Source organism: Anolis carolinensis, chromosome 3, assembly GCF_035594765.1.
Source record: "Anolis carolinensis isolate JA03-04 chromosome 3, rAnoCar3.1.pri, whole genome shotgun sequence".
NCBI lineage: Eukaryota > Metazoa > Chordata > Lepidosauria > Squamata > Dactyloidae > Anolis > Anolis carolinensis.
The window spans coordinates 238,760,151-238,779,828 of record NC_085843.1 but is presented as its reverse complement, the minus strand read 5'-3'; the positions used below and the strand labels follow the sequence as shown (position 1 = coordinate 238,779,828).

At 40.0% G+C, this 19,678-nt stretch overlaps 1 protein-coding gene across 1 annotated transcript in view; it reads right to left on the bottom strand.

Annotated features, from left to right (window-relative positions):
* The window catches only part of vps8 (VPS8 subunit of CORVET complex), a 146,099-nt gene that overhangs the window by 11,574 nt on the left and 114,847 nt on the right, over positions 1-19,678 (bottom strand). Inside the window, exons 43-44 of the mRNA XM_062976463.1 lie at positions 13,876-14,045; positions 11,708-11,876 (exon numbers count right to left, since the gene is read on the bottom strand). Coding sequence (XP_062832533.1) covers positions 11,708-11,876; positions 13,876-14,045 — 339 coding nt within the window. The remainder of the gene's footprint in view (positions 1-11,707; positions 11,877-13,875; positions 14,046-19,678) is intronic.

Here is a 19,678-nt window from a genome sequence, read left to right as displayed (position 1 = left end):
CTCATGTGCAAACCACGTACAAAACAGAGCTTCCAATACATAGCATTTGTAGCATTATGTTTTATGCTCCTTGTCTTTCAACTTTCAACCTCCATAGCATTCTTGCAAGTCAAATAATTAGTTCTCCCAGCGAGTGGCTGGGGAAACACATTGGATGAATTAGCAATCGGCATATCTGTAGATGAGATAAAGGTTAATGCTCCAATCCTTGAAATGCAACTGCCCATGCTAAAGAAAATGTCACGTTGTTTAATGTCCCCTGAAGGACATTAAATGCAAAATCATCAGGGTTCAAGGGAGAGCCTGATCTTGGTTATCCATTTGTTTTGGGTAGAGGGTCACAAGAGAAAAAGACGATAAAGCCCTATATTGCTTGAGTCCAGACTATCTGAAAAACTACATTTCCCAATGTGAGCCTGCTGAGTTGAAGCCCTTCAAGGGAAGGCTTTCCCCCCTTCCTCTCCCTGCCACAGGCATAGATGGTAAGGACTTTCTCAATGGCTGCTCCCAAGCTGTGAAATTTTATTCCAAGAGAGACTAGGCTGCCCCGCATCTGCTTCATATCCAGCAGTAGGCAAATACCTTTTTATTTGAATAGTTATCTGTGATTAACTGGTTGTTGCAGAAGTGTCTTTTATATATATGCATATATGTGTGTGTGTGTGTACCCATGCACACTATACCTTTATTTTCATGCTATGTTTTAAATGCCTTTAGACTGTTTTATATTCATGTTGATTTTTTAAAACGTTCATTATAATCACTGTATTTTTACCTATATTTTGTTTTATTTTTGCTGTGAGCTGACACCATTGAATAAATAATGGGCACAGAACAATCCCTTGTGTGTTCATTTAGAAGTAAATCCCATAGTAATACAGACTGACTACAAGGACAATGTACCTAGGATTACAGACTCAATGTGAAATTTGATAATTATGATAACTGGGAAATAAAATGAAAAAGCCACAGCGTCACGTTTCTGGATGGCTGGGAAACATCCGTCGCCATGGATCCAAAGGTGACTTATGCTGGCAAAAAGGCATTCATGCAAGGAACACATCCTACTGATTTTCTATATTTCTAAATCTTCTGTTTCAGGGATCTTTGGACTCTGATGCAAAGCTTTTGGGGGACGTTAGGGATAGTTGGAGGGCAGGGTTGAGCTAAATTTCATTTAGGTTTCAATGTAGGCAGGTCCATTCTGTAATACACTTGCAATCCCAAAGAATATTAGTATTCCCAAATACTGTCAACATTACAATGCTGACTAATGGAAATTCTGATTAAACATTAAGGGTTTAACTGTCACATACATCTATATATTTTATTTCCTCTCTCCTTTATTTTTAAAAGTATGGGGCTGTCCACTTAGTTCTGAGTAAACTTGAATGTTGGTTTAAATACTGGATTCAAGAAGCAGTCAGGCTGTGAACCTGCAAGGCCATTCAATGCTAATCAAGCTGGCCATCTGCAACATTCACACTTGCCTCAAACAGACAAGAGTTCTTTCTCCCATCCTGGACCTTTCACAGATATATAATCCCCACTTGCCTAGTTTCCAACAGACCTCACAATCTCGGAGGATGCCTGCCATAGATGTGGGCAAAACGTCAGGAGAGAATGCTCTTGGAACATGACCATACAGCCTGGAAAACTCACAGCAACCCAGTGATTCCAGCCATGAAAGCCTTAGACAACACACTGGATTCAAGCTTAGAATTAAAAATGTAACATAGGGGAAAATGGTAAGAGGGCTTTTGTGTTGGCATCTCATCTCCTAATCCACTTCCCTTCTTCTTTTTCAATTGGAGAGCAAACAAGTGCTACACATTCACTCTCAATATGCAAGTTTTCAAGTAATAGCAACTAACATACTTGCAAAGCAAAAAACCTACTGTAGATAAATGACATTGTGTCCTCTCTTCAGAAGCATGAAACAGACACATTGGGAAAAAGAAAGTAAAAGATGGTAATCGGTTCTTATCTCGAGACAAGAAAAATGTAACGTTTCTGCCCCCCTTTGCTGTTTCTAACTTGTATGTAACTATCAATCAGATTGTTCTTTGGGCTGATGAGCTGAGATATTGCAGGCAATTTTCCTGTTGTCATAGAAACAAGCGCTGCTAGGCATTTTTTTTTAAAAAAACTAAAGAAAATCTTTTTATTCAATGCTGTAGGGAATTTTGTAGCAATCTGACATCTGTGTCATTGCACCGGGTGTATCCCTACCTCATAGTGCAATTTCTGCTTCAAACATCAGGAACCAGCCAAATAAGTAATAACAGATAACCTAGATATTAGATTGCTCAACCAGTCTAAATATCTGGTTGCTTTGATTCAAATCCTACGTGTGAAGAGGACTGCAGAATACCATTCCAAAGTCATAGTAAAAACACCTTTTTGAAACTCTTCCAAAGAAATACAAATATCCTTGCAGCAGCTATACTGAATTTGAAGGAAAATTCTTGATACTATCACTTGTTCACTCATGATCGTATGGAGAGGGGTGAAATCTGAAATGGTTTGTATAATAAATTGTCTACAAGGTAGTCTTCTAATACCATTTATATATATACATATATACGAGGGTGAGTCAAAAGGTTTTGCCTCCTGTGTCATAAAAATGTTATGAATGAACATATAACAGCAGAGGTTGCTACAGATCATAGCCTGAATTATCCTCTACACAAAGCTAGCATTCAACATATTATGGGCTGGGTTTTAGGACAGCTGGTAAATCACCAGCAGTAATAAGATCAATTAACCAACCAAAAGGTGGCCAGTTTGAAACCCGGTCGAGGTGAGCACCTGACTGTCAAGTCCAGCTCACTGTTTACCTAAGCAGTTCGAAAACAGCTTAGAGCTGTAATTAGAGAAATTAGGTACCGCTAATTTAGAGGGGGAGGTATTTCACAGCACCATAAAAGAAAAGGACCAGAAATGCCGGTGACCAAAAGGAAGGAGGAAGTCCTGATGACTCCTCGTCATAGAGAATGGAGCAACAGGATTCCCCTGTGGCTGCATCCGAGCACAACTTGCAAAGCACCGAAGCTGGACTCGACACAACGCACCTCCTTTCTGTCTGTTCTGTCTGTCCAAAGGGCATTGAATGTTTACCATGTATGTGTACTGTGATCCACCCTGAGTCCCCTTGGGAAGACGGAGCGAAATATAAATAAAGTGTGTTATTATAATATAGTCACCATTAATTTGTACACAACTGCACCATCATTTAACCGAGGCATCAAAATGAGAAGTCCAAAAAGACAGCTTTAAAATCATGGGTCACGAAGCAAAAGCCTGAATATTTCCAAAATGGTTTTGATAACGGGGCTAAACAATGGCACAAATGAGTACAAATTGATGGTGACTATATTGAATGGTAATTTTGCGTAGAGAATAGTTCAGGCTATGATCTGTAGCAACTTCTGCTGTTTTATGTTCATTTATAACGTTTTTATGACACAGGAGGCAAAACTTTTTGACCTAAACTCGTACACACACACGTGCGCGCGCGCACACACACACACACACACACACGCACACATATACATACACAGGGTGTTCTTACATTCTCTTCACCATTTAAATTTATTTATCATTTAAATGGTAAAGAGACTTTACGGACACCCTGTATATCAATGTATGTATGTTTTTTGTACCACATAGGATGCTGCTAGTTAAAGTGGCCCTCTGTGATGTCACTGGCAAAGAAAAGTGGCATGTGTATAAGGGAAAGGAAGGAAAGAGCCACAAAGAGAGCTATATTGGCTTGGGAATATTGTGTGTTAAGAGCTGGAGAAGGCAGAAAGGGAAGGAAAGGAAATGGGAGAAAAAGAAGGGAAAGAAAGGAACGAAGGAAGGAGGAAGGAAGAGAAAAGAACAATGAAAAGGTATTAGGGAAGGGAAGGGATGAGAAGTAGGAGTGAAGGGTAAATGCTAGTATTTTATCAAACGTCAAGCTACTATTCCTTTAAGGTCATACACTGTGCCCAATGAATCTTGCATTTGCAAGGTCTCCGTTCTTTCCTTGCTGGAAAATCTAAATAAAATAGCTAAAAGATCATTTCTTTTCAATTTTGGGGAGAGAAACCAATCATCACTCCTGGTGCTGCTCAGAAAAACTTACAAGCAGCTCGTGGGCCTCAGAAAGAAGCAAGCACTTTGTAGTTTTATTCTCGCAGTTTCAGGAAAGAGCAGCAATGCCCAAAATTTGTCAAGGATGGTATTTGAGGAATTGTTCCTTCCAAGGTTCTTAAAACATTATTTAGAGTTTATGCTTTATTTTAAATGTGGCTATAATCCACTTGGCTGAATTTCATATCACATGCCATCAACCTGTATTGCTCAATTGCTTTTGAAAACAGCAACAAAAGGTAACTATTCTAGTTTCTTTTGAGGAAAAACAGCTTCAAGGTACTCATGATAACTATAACATCAACTAACTATTTCAGCATAGAAATTTCCAGTTATAACTTATCTTCTTCCTCCCCACCTTCAAAGTAACAATCTTGGTTCTGTATTAATCTATAGAGGAGGTAGGCAATTATATCAGGGCAGATATTTTCCTCTCCTGCCCATCTAGATTCTGGGCCAGGCTTTAGGAGAACAGGTTAAACCACCAGCTGCAGTAAATCTTGTTAATCAAAAGGTTGCCAGTTTGAAGTGCCGGTCAGGGTGAGTTCCTGGCCTTTAGCCCAGCTTTCACCTACCTAGTCGTTCAAAAGCAAAATGTGAGTAGATAAATAGGTACCATTTAAAAGCAGGGAGGTATTTTAAGGCACCTATTCAAGGAGGAAGTTCACAAAAAAGCTCTTTGGCAGGGAGACGGAGTGAAAGCATCCCCCGTGGCCAGAAGATGGGAAAAGCCTATATATACCTCTAACTATGTACAATTATCTGTCTTATCAGTGTATAAACAGCATTGAATGTTTGCTGCATATATATGTTCTGCGATCTGCTCTGAGTCCCCTTTGGGGTGCGAAGAGCGGAATATAAAAACTGTAAATACATAAATAAATAGAGTTTTGGCCACATGCCAATCAAAATGACCTATAAGTGGAATGATGGAGGAGGGATTCTGGTAGGTGGACAGCATTTGTTGAAAAAGCCAAAAACATATATGAACAACAATTTTCTAAAATTTTAGCCCCCCCCCCCCCCCCCCAAACCATGATATATGGACTGAGACATCCACTTATATACATATACTTGTTTCAAACCTGGACTGAAAAAGCAAGATTTGTCTTACCCCCAAAGATCAATAGAAAAAAATGGCAAAGCACTACATTATTCAGCTAAACTTCAGATAATTGATCAAGTCTGTGATTGATGAAGAGCCTGGTTTTCAAGACAACATTCATCATTGCCCTGAGAAAATCATATTTCAGCTTAATCTTACAAACTTTCCAAAGGCTTGTTTTAAAAGGCAGAAAGCACAGAAATCTCTCATTTAAATTGGCAGCTGAAGGTATCAGAAACAGCAATAAATTTACTCACAAATTTAGAGCTATTTTGTCTCAGTAGTATGTGAACTTTTCAAAGCTACCCTTCCTTTCAATGGCCCTCTGTAATGTTTTGGAAAACCAGGAATCTCCATAGCCTTTTGGAAGCATGACCCTTTGGAAGACTAATTTGACATTCATACTATTTGGAATAGTCATAACCTTTTGTAAAGTATAATATTCCTAAGAAGAGTGAAATACTCGTTTGAGTGACTCTTCTCCTTAGGGGTGAATATCCACTAGTATTCATGCAAGGCAAATTAGGCTTCTCAGTTGTTAGACTGATATACCTGGTTATCTCTCTGAACTGTTAGGAACAAAGATATGCCAATGCACAAAATATATAGCAGATCTTCAGAAGTGTTATTTCAGTTGCCCCAAAAACATATCCACTCTCCCAAGAAATCATGCTCTCAAGAGACCAAAATAAGTAGTCTTTGTTAAAAGTAACATAGTTGATTTACTTACAAACTTCATGTATTTGGAATATAGGTACATTTCTTATTGGTTGAGAGTTTAAACAGTAAGTTCTTTAAATCCTTCTATTTTAGTCTCTTCTCTGTTGCATAAAGACTAACACTCTCCTTAGTCTAATACATTACTGAACATTGACTCAATACAGACTGACTATACAGTGCAGCATACTGGTACTGACTTTACACTAACACTCAAGACTACATACTGTACTGACTGACTTCTAAACTGTGCTGATATCTCACATGGAGTCTCAGTCTGAATAGTCCCAGAACTGATCACATGGTCTGCAGTCCCTCCCACAACCTCAAACAACATAGAGTTAAGGGGAAACTTTATATCAGTATAGGCATACAGTAGAGTTCTGGTTATCCGACTTCCGGTTATCCGACGTACCATATTATCTGGTTGCCAGGCCGCGTGTTCCAGGGTGCTTGCTGGAGGGACGAGACAAGGGTGGCACAGACTTTCCCTTCCGGCTAGCATCCAGCACTGGGGAGAGACCCGCTGTACATTGCTAGGCAGCAACACGCACTGGGCTTCTCCAAAGTGCTGGGAGCTTTCCCGAGGGAAGTCTTGTCCCTCCGGCAAGCACCTGGTTTAGAGAAGCCTGGTGCGTGTTGCTGCCTAGCAACATGGAGTGGGCTTCTCCAAAGTGCCAGGTGCTTGCCGGAGGGATGAGACTCTTCCCTTTGGCAAGCACCTGGCTTGCCGGGAGGGATAATAGGGCCTCCCTATTATCCAACAGTTCCGGTTATCCGACTTTCAGTCTGCCCGTTTATGTTGAATAACCAGAACTCTACTGTACATTATAGTAAGAGATCTCAATTACCATATGTACTCAAATATGAGCTGAGCTTTTCAGCCCCTTTTTAAGGCTGAAAAGCCCCCCCCCCATGGCTTATACTCGAGTGAGGGTCCTCGCTGGCTTATATTTACGTTGACTTATACTCTAGTATATACGGTAATCAGAGTTTGTCAGTCTTATATTACAGTTTTATGTAAATATTTAAAAACATTTAACCTAGTGATGCCTCAATTAATGTAATTTTATTGGTATCTATTTTTATTTTTGAAATTTACCAGAAGCTGCTGCATTTCCCACCCTTGTCTTATACTCAAGTCAATAAGTTTTCCCAGGTTTTTGTGGGAAAATTAGGTGCCTCCGCTTATATTCGGGTCGGCTTATAATCGAGTACGTACATAACAAATAACTAGTATAGGGGGCTTGTAGAAGGTTGCTATGCCTATCGTAGTATGTGAACTTTTCAAAGCGTTCCTTCTTTTCAATGGCCCTCTGTAATGTCACTGGGGAACAAAGATAGCAAATATATCTAAGAAAGGGAGGGATGAAAGAGAAGAAGCAGAGAAAGACCGAAAAGGAGAAGGAAAAAGGAAGGAATTAAAGAAAGAAAGGAAAGGAAAGGGGAACAGCTATGAGGGAAGGGACAGAAAAAGAAAGAAGGGATGAAAGCAGGGGCAGCCAGTTGTTAATAACACAAAAGTGTCAAGGACTTGAAAATTCTTCACTACGTAACCCATAGGAAATAGACTCCAGTAGATGGAAGTTTTGCCAAATAAAATTTGTTAGTTGTAGAGACAATTTCCAGAGGGGTTGCCATGATAGTTGTTTCTGCTGCGCTCAACTATCATGGAGACCCCTCTGGAAATTGTTTCAATTAATAGGATGAGACATGATTACTAGTTTGAAATAATTATTAACAAACACACCAGAGCAGAAGTTAAGATGCCTGAGAGAAAATGAAACCATTGTATCAGTCCAGTGACCACTGGTAGCCTTAAGTCGCTCTAGTTTCAACACACTGAACTGATTCGCTCTATTTGTCTAAGTTTCTGAAGTATCTTTACATTCTGTCCGGATATCAGCCAGCACGCCAATGCCTTAAATCAATAAATTGTTTTTTAATATCTACAGAGATACTCGCAGGAACACCTCAGCAAGCGAGAGTGGCAGGCTGAAATCCAGAACCTCAAGCCACGGCTGATACCAAATGCAAGACTCCCTCCTGGGTACACGGAAGACTGGGCAACTTGGAAGGCGCTGAACAGACTGCGCTCTGGCACCACGAGATGCAGAGCCAACCTTAAGAAATGGGGCCACAAAGTGGAGTCCACAACATGTGACTGTGGAGAAGAGCAAACCACAGACCACCTACTACAACGCAGTCTGAGCCCTGCCACATGCACAATGAAGGACCTTCTTATAGCGACACCAGAGGTACTCCAAGTGGCCAGCGACTGGTCAAAGGACATTTAAGTATCATGCCGACTTTTTAACTTTGCTTGTGTTTTAAAATACATTACAACTGTACCCTCAGTTTGCTTCTGACTTAATAAATAAATAAAAATACACTCTGTAACCAAGGGAATAGTTTGTGCAAAGAGAGATCACCCCATGGATGATAAGTGCACCTTATTCTCCCAAAGAGAAGGAAGCGGAACGAGGGACATATTTTGGGCCGAGGCCATGTGCGTGTGAATAAGGTGACCATTCTTGCATTCTCATCAGACATTTATGCTGCTCTTGCAGTCTACATTGCCTTGGGTTCAAATGGACTGTGCTGCCAATTGTCATTTCTGAAATCCCTCCTTCCGGCTCCTCTTGGCAGTGTGCCGTTCTTGCCGGGAGCAACTAACTACAATCTGGGCTACTCTTGTCTTTCCTTTTTGCCTGTCATGGTCCGTAAACCAAAAGGAAGGAAACAAAAGGGTGGATAAAGCAGGAGTGCTTGCCTTGGAACAAAGCGAAATCTTCTTCCTGTTATTTAAAAAATAAATACAAAAACTGCATTGCATTGTAGTCCAGAGGTCTAGAGAAAACTATCCTGTTAATGTTCAGGTTGGAGACTGAAAGCAAACCTCAGAAATACATTTAAACTTTCTGCTATTAAATAAAAGTTCCTTCGTACTCCTTTAAAAAAAAACCAACAACTACAATTTCCCTGGCATGGCCTCTGTTTTCCAGTGTGGTTGCTGAGATGGATGTTCACAGATGAGAGGGAGAAAGAGAGAGAACAGAGCGTGTTGGGTTGCTGTCAGTTCACATAAAAATCTCAGCCTTACTTCAAAATTCAAGCTGACAGTCCATTTCGGAAGAGTAGAAATGGTACTAAGAAATACACTACAGATGCTTGGTGGCATTTTCAGTACCAATCCATTTTTGCTCAAAGCATTCTGAAGAAAGCTAAAAGAATCCAAATACAAAACTTTACATGGAGTCCAGAAGTATTGGATATTCACCTGTATAGAAATGCACCTGACAGAAGTATTAAGGAATTGCAGAAGGAAAATTTCTACATTTCCTTAAAATAAACCCTGCAGATACTGAGCCCATACAACTTTGAGAATAAATAATGTAGTCTTCAAAGGGGGGGAGGGAATGCACTAAGTTGAATAGTATTTATCTTAAAGAGTGCTCAAGGACTTTAAACTGTCCACCTACTTCATGTTCAACCAGTTTCAAAAGCCAAACAAATTATAAAACAGACAGTTGAAAGCAGATGCAGAGAACAAACAGCTTGCCTTTTTGAAAGTTATTTGACTATTCGCATTATGCAGCTTGAGAGTGCATGAATCAGTTCTACTTCAGTGCAAACAGAGTAAAGCAATGAATTCTCACTAAAGAAATAATTTGTTTAAACATTAATTTCAAATCTAATTGTTTTCTGTTTGAGCTGTTGTAGAACCAGGTCTCAGGACCAGGAGATTTTGCTGGGTGTGTTAAGCATTCTCTAGCTACAAAACATCAATTCCCACCGCAGTCATTCTTTGTCTTCAATGGATATTAGTTTTCTCTGATCCAATTCAAGTGTATAACATTTATACTCTGAAATCAGGATTTTCTACTACTTTGACTTAGCAGCTGGATTACTTAAAGCTTCTAAATTATCATTAAGCAGCTTCCAAACAGAGCATGAGTCAGCACTGTGATGAAACTACAAATAATGCAAATTCAATTTTGGGAGGCATTTAGAGGAAGCAGTGTATCTAAGTCATTTTCTTCACACATTCTCAAAAAACCCTCTTTCATACACACATACTTCACATTCCATGAAAAAAAAAAACTTCCCTATGGAAAACATTTGTCTCTGTTTATACTAACTTCAACATGGATGTGCACAGAATTCAACTGTGACTCAGTACACTTCCCTTCTACTTTTTTCCCCACAACCATATCTGGGACCTTATTTGTTTAGGCTTATTACACAGCCCAACAAAAAAAATCTTGGTTTTTAGGCTCTTTAGATTTTAGCTCTTTAGATATGGTCATTATGATTTTCTATGGGCAAGCAGTTTTTATCATGTCAGAAGCAACCTAAGAACATAATGCAGGTTGCTTCTGGTGTGAGAGAATTGGCCGTCTACAGAGACGTTGCCCAGGGGATGCCCATATGTGTTACCATCCTGCTGGGAGGCTTCTCTCATGTCCCCACAAGCTAGACCTGACAGAAGGGAGCTCACCCCATCTCACGGATTAAAACCAGCAACCTTTAGGTCAGTAACCCAGCCTTCAGGTCAGCAGTCCAGCTGGCACAAGGGTTTAACCCATTATACCACCACGGCTCCCAGCAAGCAGATGAAAACTGGTATACGGCATATATTCTCAAAAACTAGAGCTGATAGGGGAAAACTTGCAGCATTTTTGGAATCATCCGGTCAAATATGCCCAGAAACAGGTCTAACATTTGGGGCATCAAAATGTGTGTTGGCCAGTGTTACTATTATTTGTGAATTCCTGGCTGATATAAAGCACTTTATATGGTTAGCATGTCTATGTATATGCAAACCTGTTTTTACACATATGCACACATGCATATTAGATGTGCGTGAAATTCATTCCTACCATTTTTCTTGTGTCTTCCATTTCTTTGGAAGCACAAAATGAGAAGCCCCCTTCCCACATGAAAATCTGCTCTACATGAAAACCTGCTTTCATGTGCATCTGAACTTGGAAAGAGAGTGAGTGTGTGGCAGGACATGCAGGCAAGCACACCTGCAGCAGTGCATCTCTTATTCTAGAGTAAAAACAGCAGGTGCCAGGTAAGAAGCATGCATGCCGGGAAGGGGAGCCATGGTCCGTTTTTGGGCCCTGAAATGAAAGAACCTAAAACAACCCTCCCAATTTTAGGGGCTTACAAAAAATGGATCGGGGGCCCCAACGAAAGCCGGGACACAAAACGAGACAAGGTTTCCCCCAAATGCACATGTCTAATGCATATACACACCTACAGAGACACAGTACTAAATCTAAAGAGCACTGCCTGTTTTTGCTTGCAGAGTTTTTCAGAACTCCTAGTCCTTCCTTATCTGAACATTTTCACCTTGAAACAGCAGGTGGATGTTATCTGATTCCAGGGAGGTGTCCCAGCTTGATATTTGAAGGCAAAAGCTAATGTGTTTATCCATCATTTGACACACTCATAGATAAATAGCTGGGCTACTATCTCAAATGGCAGATTACTAATAACCATTTTCTGCTATGCGTCTTGCATAGAACAGGAGCACTACAGAAAAGATATCACTGATACATTCTAGGACAAGATGCAGTCATTTGCCTATTATAAAACACATTGTTCAGTCAGAAATAACTATCTCAAAAACTTTCAAAGAAGTGGAAGTTTTTATCAGTCAGTGAAATATCAGCCTTACTTTGCAAGGGTTCCTTAATGCCCACCAAAAGGAGGGTCCGCCAACTTAAGTCTTACCTGAGACAGAGACACCGGAGTTCTTCTTTTCAGCTCGGAGGAAGCTTCACTTAGTTTTCCTCCCTTGTGACTGGCGCTGCATTTAAAGCAAGTCCATCTTATCTGTCCCTTTGATTCAATGCCACACTCTTTACTCATCAAACAAAGAGAGTGGTACAAATGGCCACAGCTGTTAGAAAGACAAATGATAGCAATGACATTGTGCACACAGGGTTCTGTAAGCAAAGCTCCACTTACTGTTCTTTCCTGCAATTATGGAAGTATAAGTAGTTTTTGCCTGACTGTGAGGTTTACATTAGATGGTCCTTACAGGCATGAGGTAAGTGCTCCTACTATTCTATATTAATTACAGTTTTCCATCAGACCACTGATGTTGCCTGGAAACACAGATTCCTGTCCCACAAGGCTGAACTCATTTCCAATGCTGCGCATTCATTTGTTTTTTAAGTTACTGCTTTTCTGTTTACACAGGAAATAACCCCCTCCCCAGCAAAGTGGCCCCTTGCCTTCCAATACAAGGGAACAGGGGGATAGTGTACTATGTAGCCTATGGAATAGCACTATGAGAAGCTCTTGCTATCTCTCCTGAAGGAAAGTAACTTTCTGGAGAAGGCATTTTATCTCTCAGGTCAATCAAAGGGATGAAACCCTTGTTCAATTATATGTAGGTGAAATTCTGAAATTCCAAATTGGAAGATTACTTGGATTGTTATCATGGGAAAAGCCTGTCCAGGCCTGTAGCCGGGGGAGGAGGGGTTTAGGGGTTCAGCCCCCCCCCCGAAAATTTTCAGGTTAAAAAAAATTACTGTACTCATGAATTTTAACTGGTTAACCAAATCCCCACGCTAAGTCTATGAGATGCAAAAAATTAAGAGTCCCTCCAGAACTGCAAGCTCTCTCAAGCAAATATTGACAGGCCTGTAGCTGGGGGGGGGGGGGGGTAGGGGTTCAACCCCCCCCCCCCATTCTTTTTCTGGCTACGGCCCTGCCTCTGTCTATGTATTGTCTGTCCTTGTTAACTGTATAATGGCATTGAATGTTTGCCGTATGTGTGTTCTGTAATCCCCTCGGGAAGATAGAGTAGAATATAAATAAAGTATATTATTATTATCTCCTTTAGCTACGTTTCAGACTTACTAGTATAGCTACACTTATATTACAGTTCCTTAGCAGATCTGAAACATTGCTTTGTGCAGTGAGCAGGGAATTGAAATTAAAACAGACAAGCAAACAAACCTAAAGATTCCACATATCAACAGCACATATCATATTGGGGTACGTATTAATAATTATGTCCCTCTCTTTAACCATAATCTCAGCAGACAAGGAAGTTTCATTCAGGAAAGATCCATTCTAATGCTAACAGAAAATGTCTTGTTTGCAGACACAGACCTTTTCTGATAAATATACTCAGAGGATTTGTGCTGAATTGTTTCTCATTTTGTCATCTTGGAGCCCCTGATGGCGCAATGGGTTAAACCCTTGTGCTAGTAGGTCGGCTGACCTGAAGGTGGGTTGCTGACCTGAAGGTTGCCAGTTTGAATCCGGGGAGAGCAGGTGAGCTCCCTATGTCAGCTCCAGTTCCCCATGTGGGGACATGAGAGAACCCTCCCAGAAGGATGGAAAAACATCAAAACACCCAGGCGTCCCCTGGGCAACATCCTTAGACGGTCAAATCTCACACCAGAAGTGACTTGCAGTTTCTCAAGTCACTGCTGACACGAAAAAAAGAATTTTGTCATCTTTATTTGTTTAAAATAATGCTTTATTTCTATTCCATGGCTGGCAACCAGTTTAAAGGGCTATGACTTAGATTAGTGGTTCTCAACCAGCTGGTAAACTGACTGGGATTTCTGGGAATTGTAGGCCAAAACATCTGGGGACCCACAGGTTGAGAATCACTAACTTGGATGAAATGAGACCACCCATCTCCCTTGCCAAATTTTAGCTGGTGGTTCAAGGACACGGTCACATCAAAATATTATACTCAAATGTCTCTTTAAAAATGACTGAAATGGAAGATTTAATGACATTAATGAAAACAATAGTTTTGACTAATCTGTGATCCATCTACAGGCATATCCCAGTTGTACAGATGGCTGAACAATTTTTGTTTTTTTTTCAGTTTGTATTGATCACTGTTTATAGGTTTTCTGATCCTTACTTACCTGAATACTATGATTTGGTCAGAAGTCTCTTGTCTTCTCTTGTATTGCTGCAGACAAATACAGCAGTAATCTTGCTTGGGATTGAGCCCTCTAGTCACAGATGCTTTTAAATTACGTAAAGACCAATGGAGGTCATGATTGAGTAGGTTGGTTGTTGTCTCCAAAAGAGTCTAGTTGAGCAAAAAGAAGGATACAATAAAGACATCACTCATTCTATTAAGCATGCTGCTTACATTCTGCGTGTGGCAAAGCATCTCATCAAGAAGATTAAGAGCAGAAATGACACTTCGAGACATACACATTCTAAATGCTATCCTTGCGTTCCAGCAGTTCCAACATTTACCGCAATCTATTTTATGTATTTGATATATTTTCCACAATGCCAAATGTCATCCATTATAGCAGTTTTCTTCAGCTGCAACATCCTTTTGCAAACAATAACTGCCAAGCCTTATCACGTCTTATCATCTGACACTATTCCATTAACTTTAAAGTGATTGTTTTTAAATAGCCAAATAGAATCTAGATAATTGAAGCTTGATAATGTTTTCTCCCAAAAGATAATAACTATCCTATTCTAAATAGTCTTTTATCAATTATTAGCTAACAGAGAGACTTCTAGTGCCAATTCCTTGTGAAATTATCATGTGTCTATAGGAATCTGTCACCTATTTTAAAAATTGCATTTTTTCTGTGTGTGTCAGGAGTGACTTGAGAAACTGCAAGGGGCTTCTGCTGTATGAGAATTGGCCGTCTGTAAGGATGTTGCCATGGGGACGCCCGGATGCTTTGATGTTTTTACCATCCTTGTGGGAGGCTTCTCTCATGTCCCCGCATGGATCTGGAGCTGGAGCTTAAAAAGGGAGCTCATCTGCGCCCTCTCCGGGTTGGATTTGAACTGGAAACCTTCAGGTCAGCAACCCAGCCTTCAAGTCAGCAGTCCTGCCGACACAAGGGTTTAATCCACTGCGCCACTGGGGGCTCCAATCACATTACAGTGTTCCCTCGCTACTTTGCAGTTCACTTTTAGTTCCCTCACTGTTTTGTGGGTTTTCAGTTAAAATTAATGCACACATTTACTGCGGTATTTTCACTCTTTCGCGGGTTTTTGCAGTGTGTAAAGGGTTTTGGAAGGGGGGGAAAGGGAGAAATAAAGGGAGAGGGTAGGAGGGTAGGGAAGGGTTGGAAATAAAAAAGGGTAATTTAGCTTCCATTCTTCTTCTCTGCCGGTATACTGTATATTGTAACTGCTAAAATAAAGTACAGACTGCATTGTAGTAAGTGGTCTGTGCATTGCTCTCCTCCACATATAGAATAAATATAGTGTCCCTACTTCGTGAATTTTCACTTATTGCGGATGGTCCTGGAACGTAACCTCTGTGATAAGCGAGGGAACACTGTATTATATTTATACCTCCCTTACACTTTTTTTGCTTACAGAAGTCTAGGATATGTCTAAATCAAACCTAATGGTATTATTCAAAATTGTTTATTCTAGGGATAGTGGAAGTACTATAGTGGGAATGTAAGACAAACAAAATACTACCAAGTGGAAGGTGGTAAAACACATTGCATAATTTTTTTTCCAGTTGAGGTTTGATGCTATTTTTACTGAATGAAACAATCATTTCCTAGATTAATAGGAAAACATTTTGTATATAAGTACAAATTCAGGAATTCTGTTCGCTAAATTACAGGTGCATAATCAAAACTCCATCTTATTAAAAACTAAATGAGTTTGTGAAAGTTGTGTTTAGAGCAGGCATGGGCAAACTTTGGCCCTCCGGATGTTTTGGACTTCAGCTCCCGCAATTCCTAACAGCTGGTAGGCTGTTAGGAATTGTGGGAGTTGAAGTTCAAAACACCTGGAGTGCCGAAGTTTACCCATGCCTGGTTTAGAGTGTATCTAAAAGTACCGTATGTATGTTGTTACCAGAAGAGTGGGAACCTATGGTTAAATGTGTATTAGAAGAGAACTGTGTATTTAAAAAGACTATTGCTTTTATCAAGCTATGAAAGTTTATAAAAACAGCAAAAGAATCTTGTGACACCTTTAAGACTTTAACTTCCGATTGCATGAGTTTCCATGGATAGTCAACCTGATAAAGATTTCACTAACAGCTTAGCATAGGACCACACTGCAAAAGATTTACACAGAGTGGATTTTTGAAATGCAATCTACAAAGTACTAAATTTTGTTGTTGTATACAAGTATATGCCCTTATCACTGAAGCCTGCTTTCATAAGATCCCAAAATGTGGTTGTACATGTATGGGGAAATGGGCAGATATGGTTAGCTGGTTTTGATGTCCATGTATTTTGGGTTTTTTTTCTTATTTTTAGTGCTGGTGGTGTATTTATTTTTCTAAGCACTGTGGATCAGATCCGACCTCTTCCTGATATTTAGTCAGCACTTTCTTGATTTGCCTTCTATACAACAGATGCTTGAGGGAGAAGACATGGTTTCAAAAGGGTGATTTTGTGTTTGTAAGTTCAGATTGCACCACTGCTATCAGCTTTGGTTCCTGAGTAAGTTACTTTTATTTTATTCTCACCGGTTTGCCTTTCGGAAAATACGAGGTTGTATTTTGTGATTGGCCTTGTCTACCATGGAAGTCATTTTGTGAATGGATAAGAGTGCTCACAATGTTCTATTCAAAGTTTAAATGTGTTTTACAATTAAGGCAACCTTGAAAGATTCACCAATGGAGAAGTATAAGAAAAAGAATGAAAAAAAATGGCAAATATTAAACATTAGGAACAAAGCTATTCATAAAGCATTCTACAGTATTAAAATGTGCAATACAAGAGGATTTATTAAAACACATGTTATTTTTATTATATTGTTAATGTGGTGAAATGGGAACATCTTGGGTTGACGGGAATTCCTGGAGATTTTGTGGTTGATAACAAGTTTTGAATTGAGCATCTTTGTGCATACATTTTCAACCAATAATCTGAGCTAGCTCTATAGATTTACAAAACAGAAAGGAATGACTAGGTTTTTACACAAATGAGATAGCCTTGAAGACTATAGTACAAAAGGCCCTCCACTTTCACAGGGATATGGGTGATTCCCCCCAGAAAGTGGAAAAACCAGGTCCACCAGTGCAACTCTATGGTCAACATCCAAGTTGTAGAGAAGATCCTACAACTTTCAGCAGAAGTGGACCATGGATTTGCCCTAGAGAACTGTCAAGACCCAGGCTGCAGAGCACCAATAACCATACACAGAGGCCAGAATCTATCTAATATCTTTATTGAAGGAATATATAAAGTTAATAAAAACAAGTGTAGAAAATAGTCCAGAATTAGACCTTCCAGGAAAGGTCAGAATTAGTCCAAAAAAGCAATGTCCAATAAGAAATATTAAGGTCCAAAGTTGTAATCCAATAACCGAAACACTCACTTTGCCAAGCAAAGTGAGGGGAGATGACAAGGTCCTTTAGTCCATGAAACTTGAGCGAGGCTAGGAAATAACTTGATACTTGAAACAAGGCTTGAACGTGGAACAAGGTAACTAAGAACAAGAACAAGGTCCGTGGAATAACTTGATAAAATCCGTGGAACAAGACAAGGATTGATCCTGGGAAACAAGGCAAAGTCCGTAGATAAACAAAGGCTGGGTAGCAAGGCGAAGGCTGGATAGCAAGGCAAGGCTTGAGCAGGAGCGAGGCTTGAATCGGAGCGCGCTGTCCAGACACAACTCGCTCCGTAGGCTGACGAATTGACTCCGCGAAGTTACTACGCGGGTAAAACACCTAAATAGAGTCTAACTTTCCCGCCGAAGCAGTTCTCTGGGAATCAGAACCGAAAGCTAAACTCTGAGACCAGATGTGAGACTCCCCAAAGATTCTCACGAGAAGCAGTCTTAATTGGCCACATTCTTAGCTGCAATCCTCGCACTCCTGCGCGAAGCTGATTCCAAACTTCTCTGTTGTTTACAAAACTCCCGGCGCAAGAACACGGGAGAAGTAGGCTCTGGGCTTGTTTGACATACTTCTGGGAGACAACTTTCTTGCAGGTGCAAGGTTCCCAGATCTGCCTGGGAAAGATCTGGCTGAGAAGAATCCAGTTCAGACTGGGAAGGTAAAAAACCCAAGTTTTCATCTTCATCAGGAATTACAATGTCCTGAGCAGGACTACAAGGCCCATGGGTCATCACAAGAACCGAGATTCTGAGACGGAGCAATTTAATAAAATCTGCAAATAATCCAATTGTCGTTACATACATCGTGAAATAAAGAGCAGGAATCTGAATTGGAACTTAACGGCAGACATGCATTAGGGGTAAAAATAAAACAAATGAAAAACAGACCCAGGAGTGCTTTGAATAGGTGTCATCACCTTCTTGTACTGTGTTCAGTTTCCTTAGCAATAAGATCACTAGTGAAAGGCAGTACAAGATATATGTTCTCCCCCACAACACTGTTCTTTTTAATCTAGGCTTATCCTTTGTTAGAGCTTGTTAAAGTAACAGGAGCGCAGACTAACATGCACTTAAACTGACAGAGGCACAGTCAGCAAGAGAAATAGTAGCATGCAATTATAGCAGGAATAGTGTGCTGTCAGCATGTTTCTATTTCATATTAATCATTACCTCCTATTTCTAATATTCAAAGATATATAGAAAAGAGGGAAGTATCAGAAACCTTGGGGAACCCTTTGTAAAGCACTTGAGGGCGAGAAACTAAAAAAAAGCCCAGTGAGGACTGAAAATGTGTGTTTGATGGGAGAGAGCAGACCAAAAAACAGGGGAAGGGGGAGAATGGAATAGAAGAATGTATGGCCAGCTTTATAGATTATTTCATAGTTGCATTTCATGCTGCCATGTTTTCTGGCAGTCCCTGTTTCTATATATGAAAAGTACAAATCTTGTAAACATATAAAAATGCCCGTTAAATTCAACATAACTACTTCCATGTGAGGATAATGTAAAATCAACAATGCAAAAAAAACCAACGCAAAAAGAGGAATTTAGAGCAATCTAGTGTCAAATATTGGGGAAATATTTGTGACCCAAAAACAGTCTGTGTGTAGATCCTAGATGATTTACCACCAGCCATTTTAAAGCTTATCTTTTATGCAGGTTTTCTGCTACGCACAGGCTGGAATGATTGCTGCTTTGGCAGCACTCCAAAATTAACTCCTTTGTAGATCTGATCGGCTGCTACTTCTGTGCCATATTTCATTTTCAAATAGGTTTCACTCTCCCCGGGAATAATGACGGCATCGTACAGATTTAGCTATGTGGTAATTATCACTGAAGGTGAACCAAGCTGTCACTTTGAAGTCTGACTTGGTTGGCTGACAAAAGTCAGTGTGTCACTACTAATACAAAAAAGACAGGGAAAAGAAATAGGGCAACAGCAGCTGATCTGGCCCATAAAAAGACTGTCCTTTAATGCATTTGGTGTCTTGAGTTTAAAAAAAAAACAGAATTAAGAAAGGAAACACATTTTTTCCATAGAAGAAAACTATAGAAAGGTCCCCCTACTTTGCTTGAGCCCTAATTTGTAATCATTACATTGTCTTATCTTGCCAATCAAAAATATCTAGTTCTGTATTAGTGATGCATCAATGCATTAGCACATCATGCAATGGAACAGAGTTTAAGGAAAGCAGGAGAGAGAAGGACTCATAAATAACATGTTATATGGAAGTGGTGAAGGTTATGTGCAAAGTGATTTATCGGAAAAAATATTGAGTTCTGATAAGGTAAAGGTAAAGGTTTTCCCCTGACATTAAGTCTAGTTGTGTCTAACTCTGGGGGTTGGTGCTTATCTCCATTTCTAGACCAAAG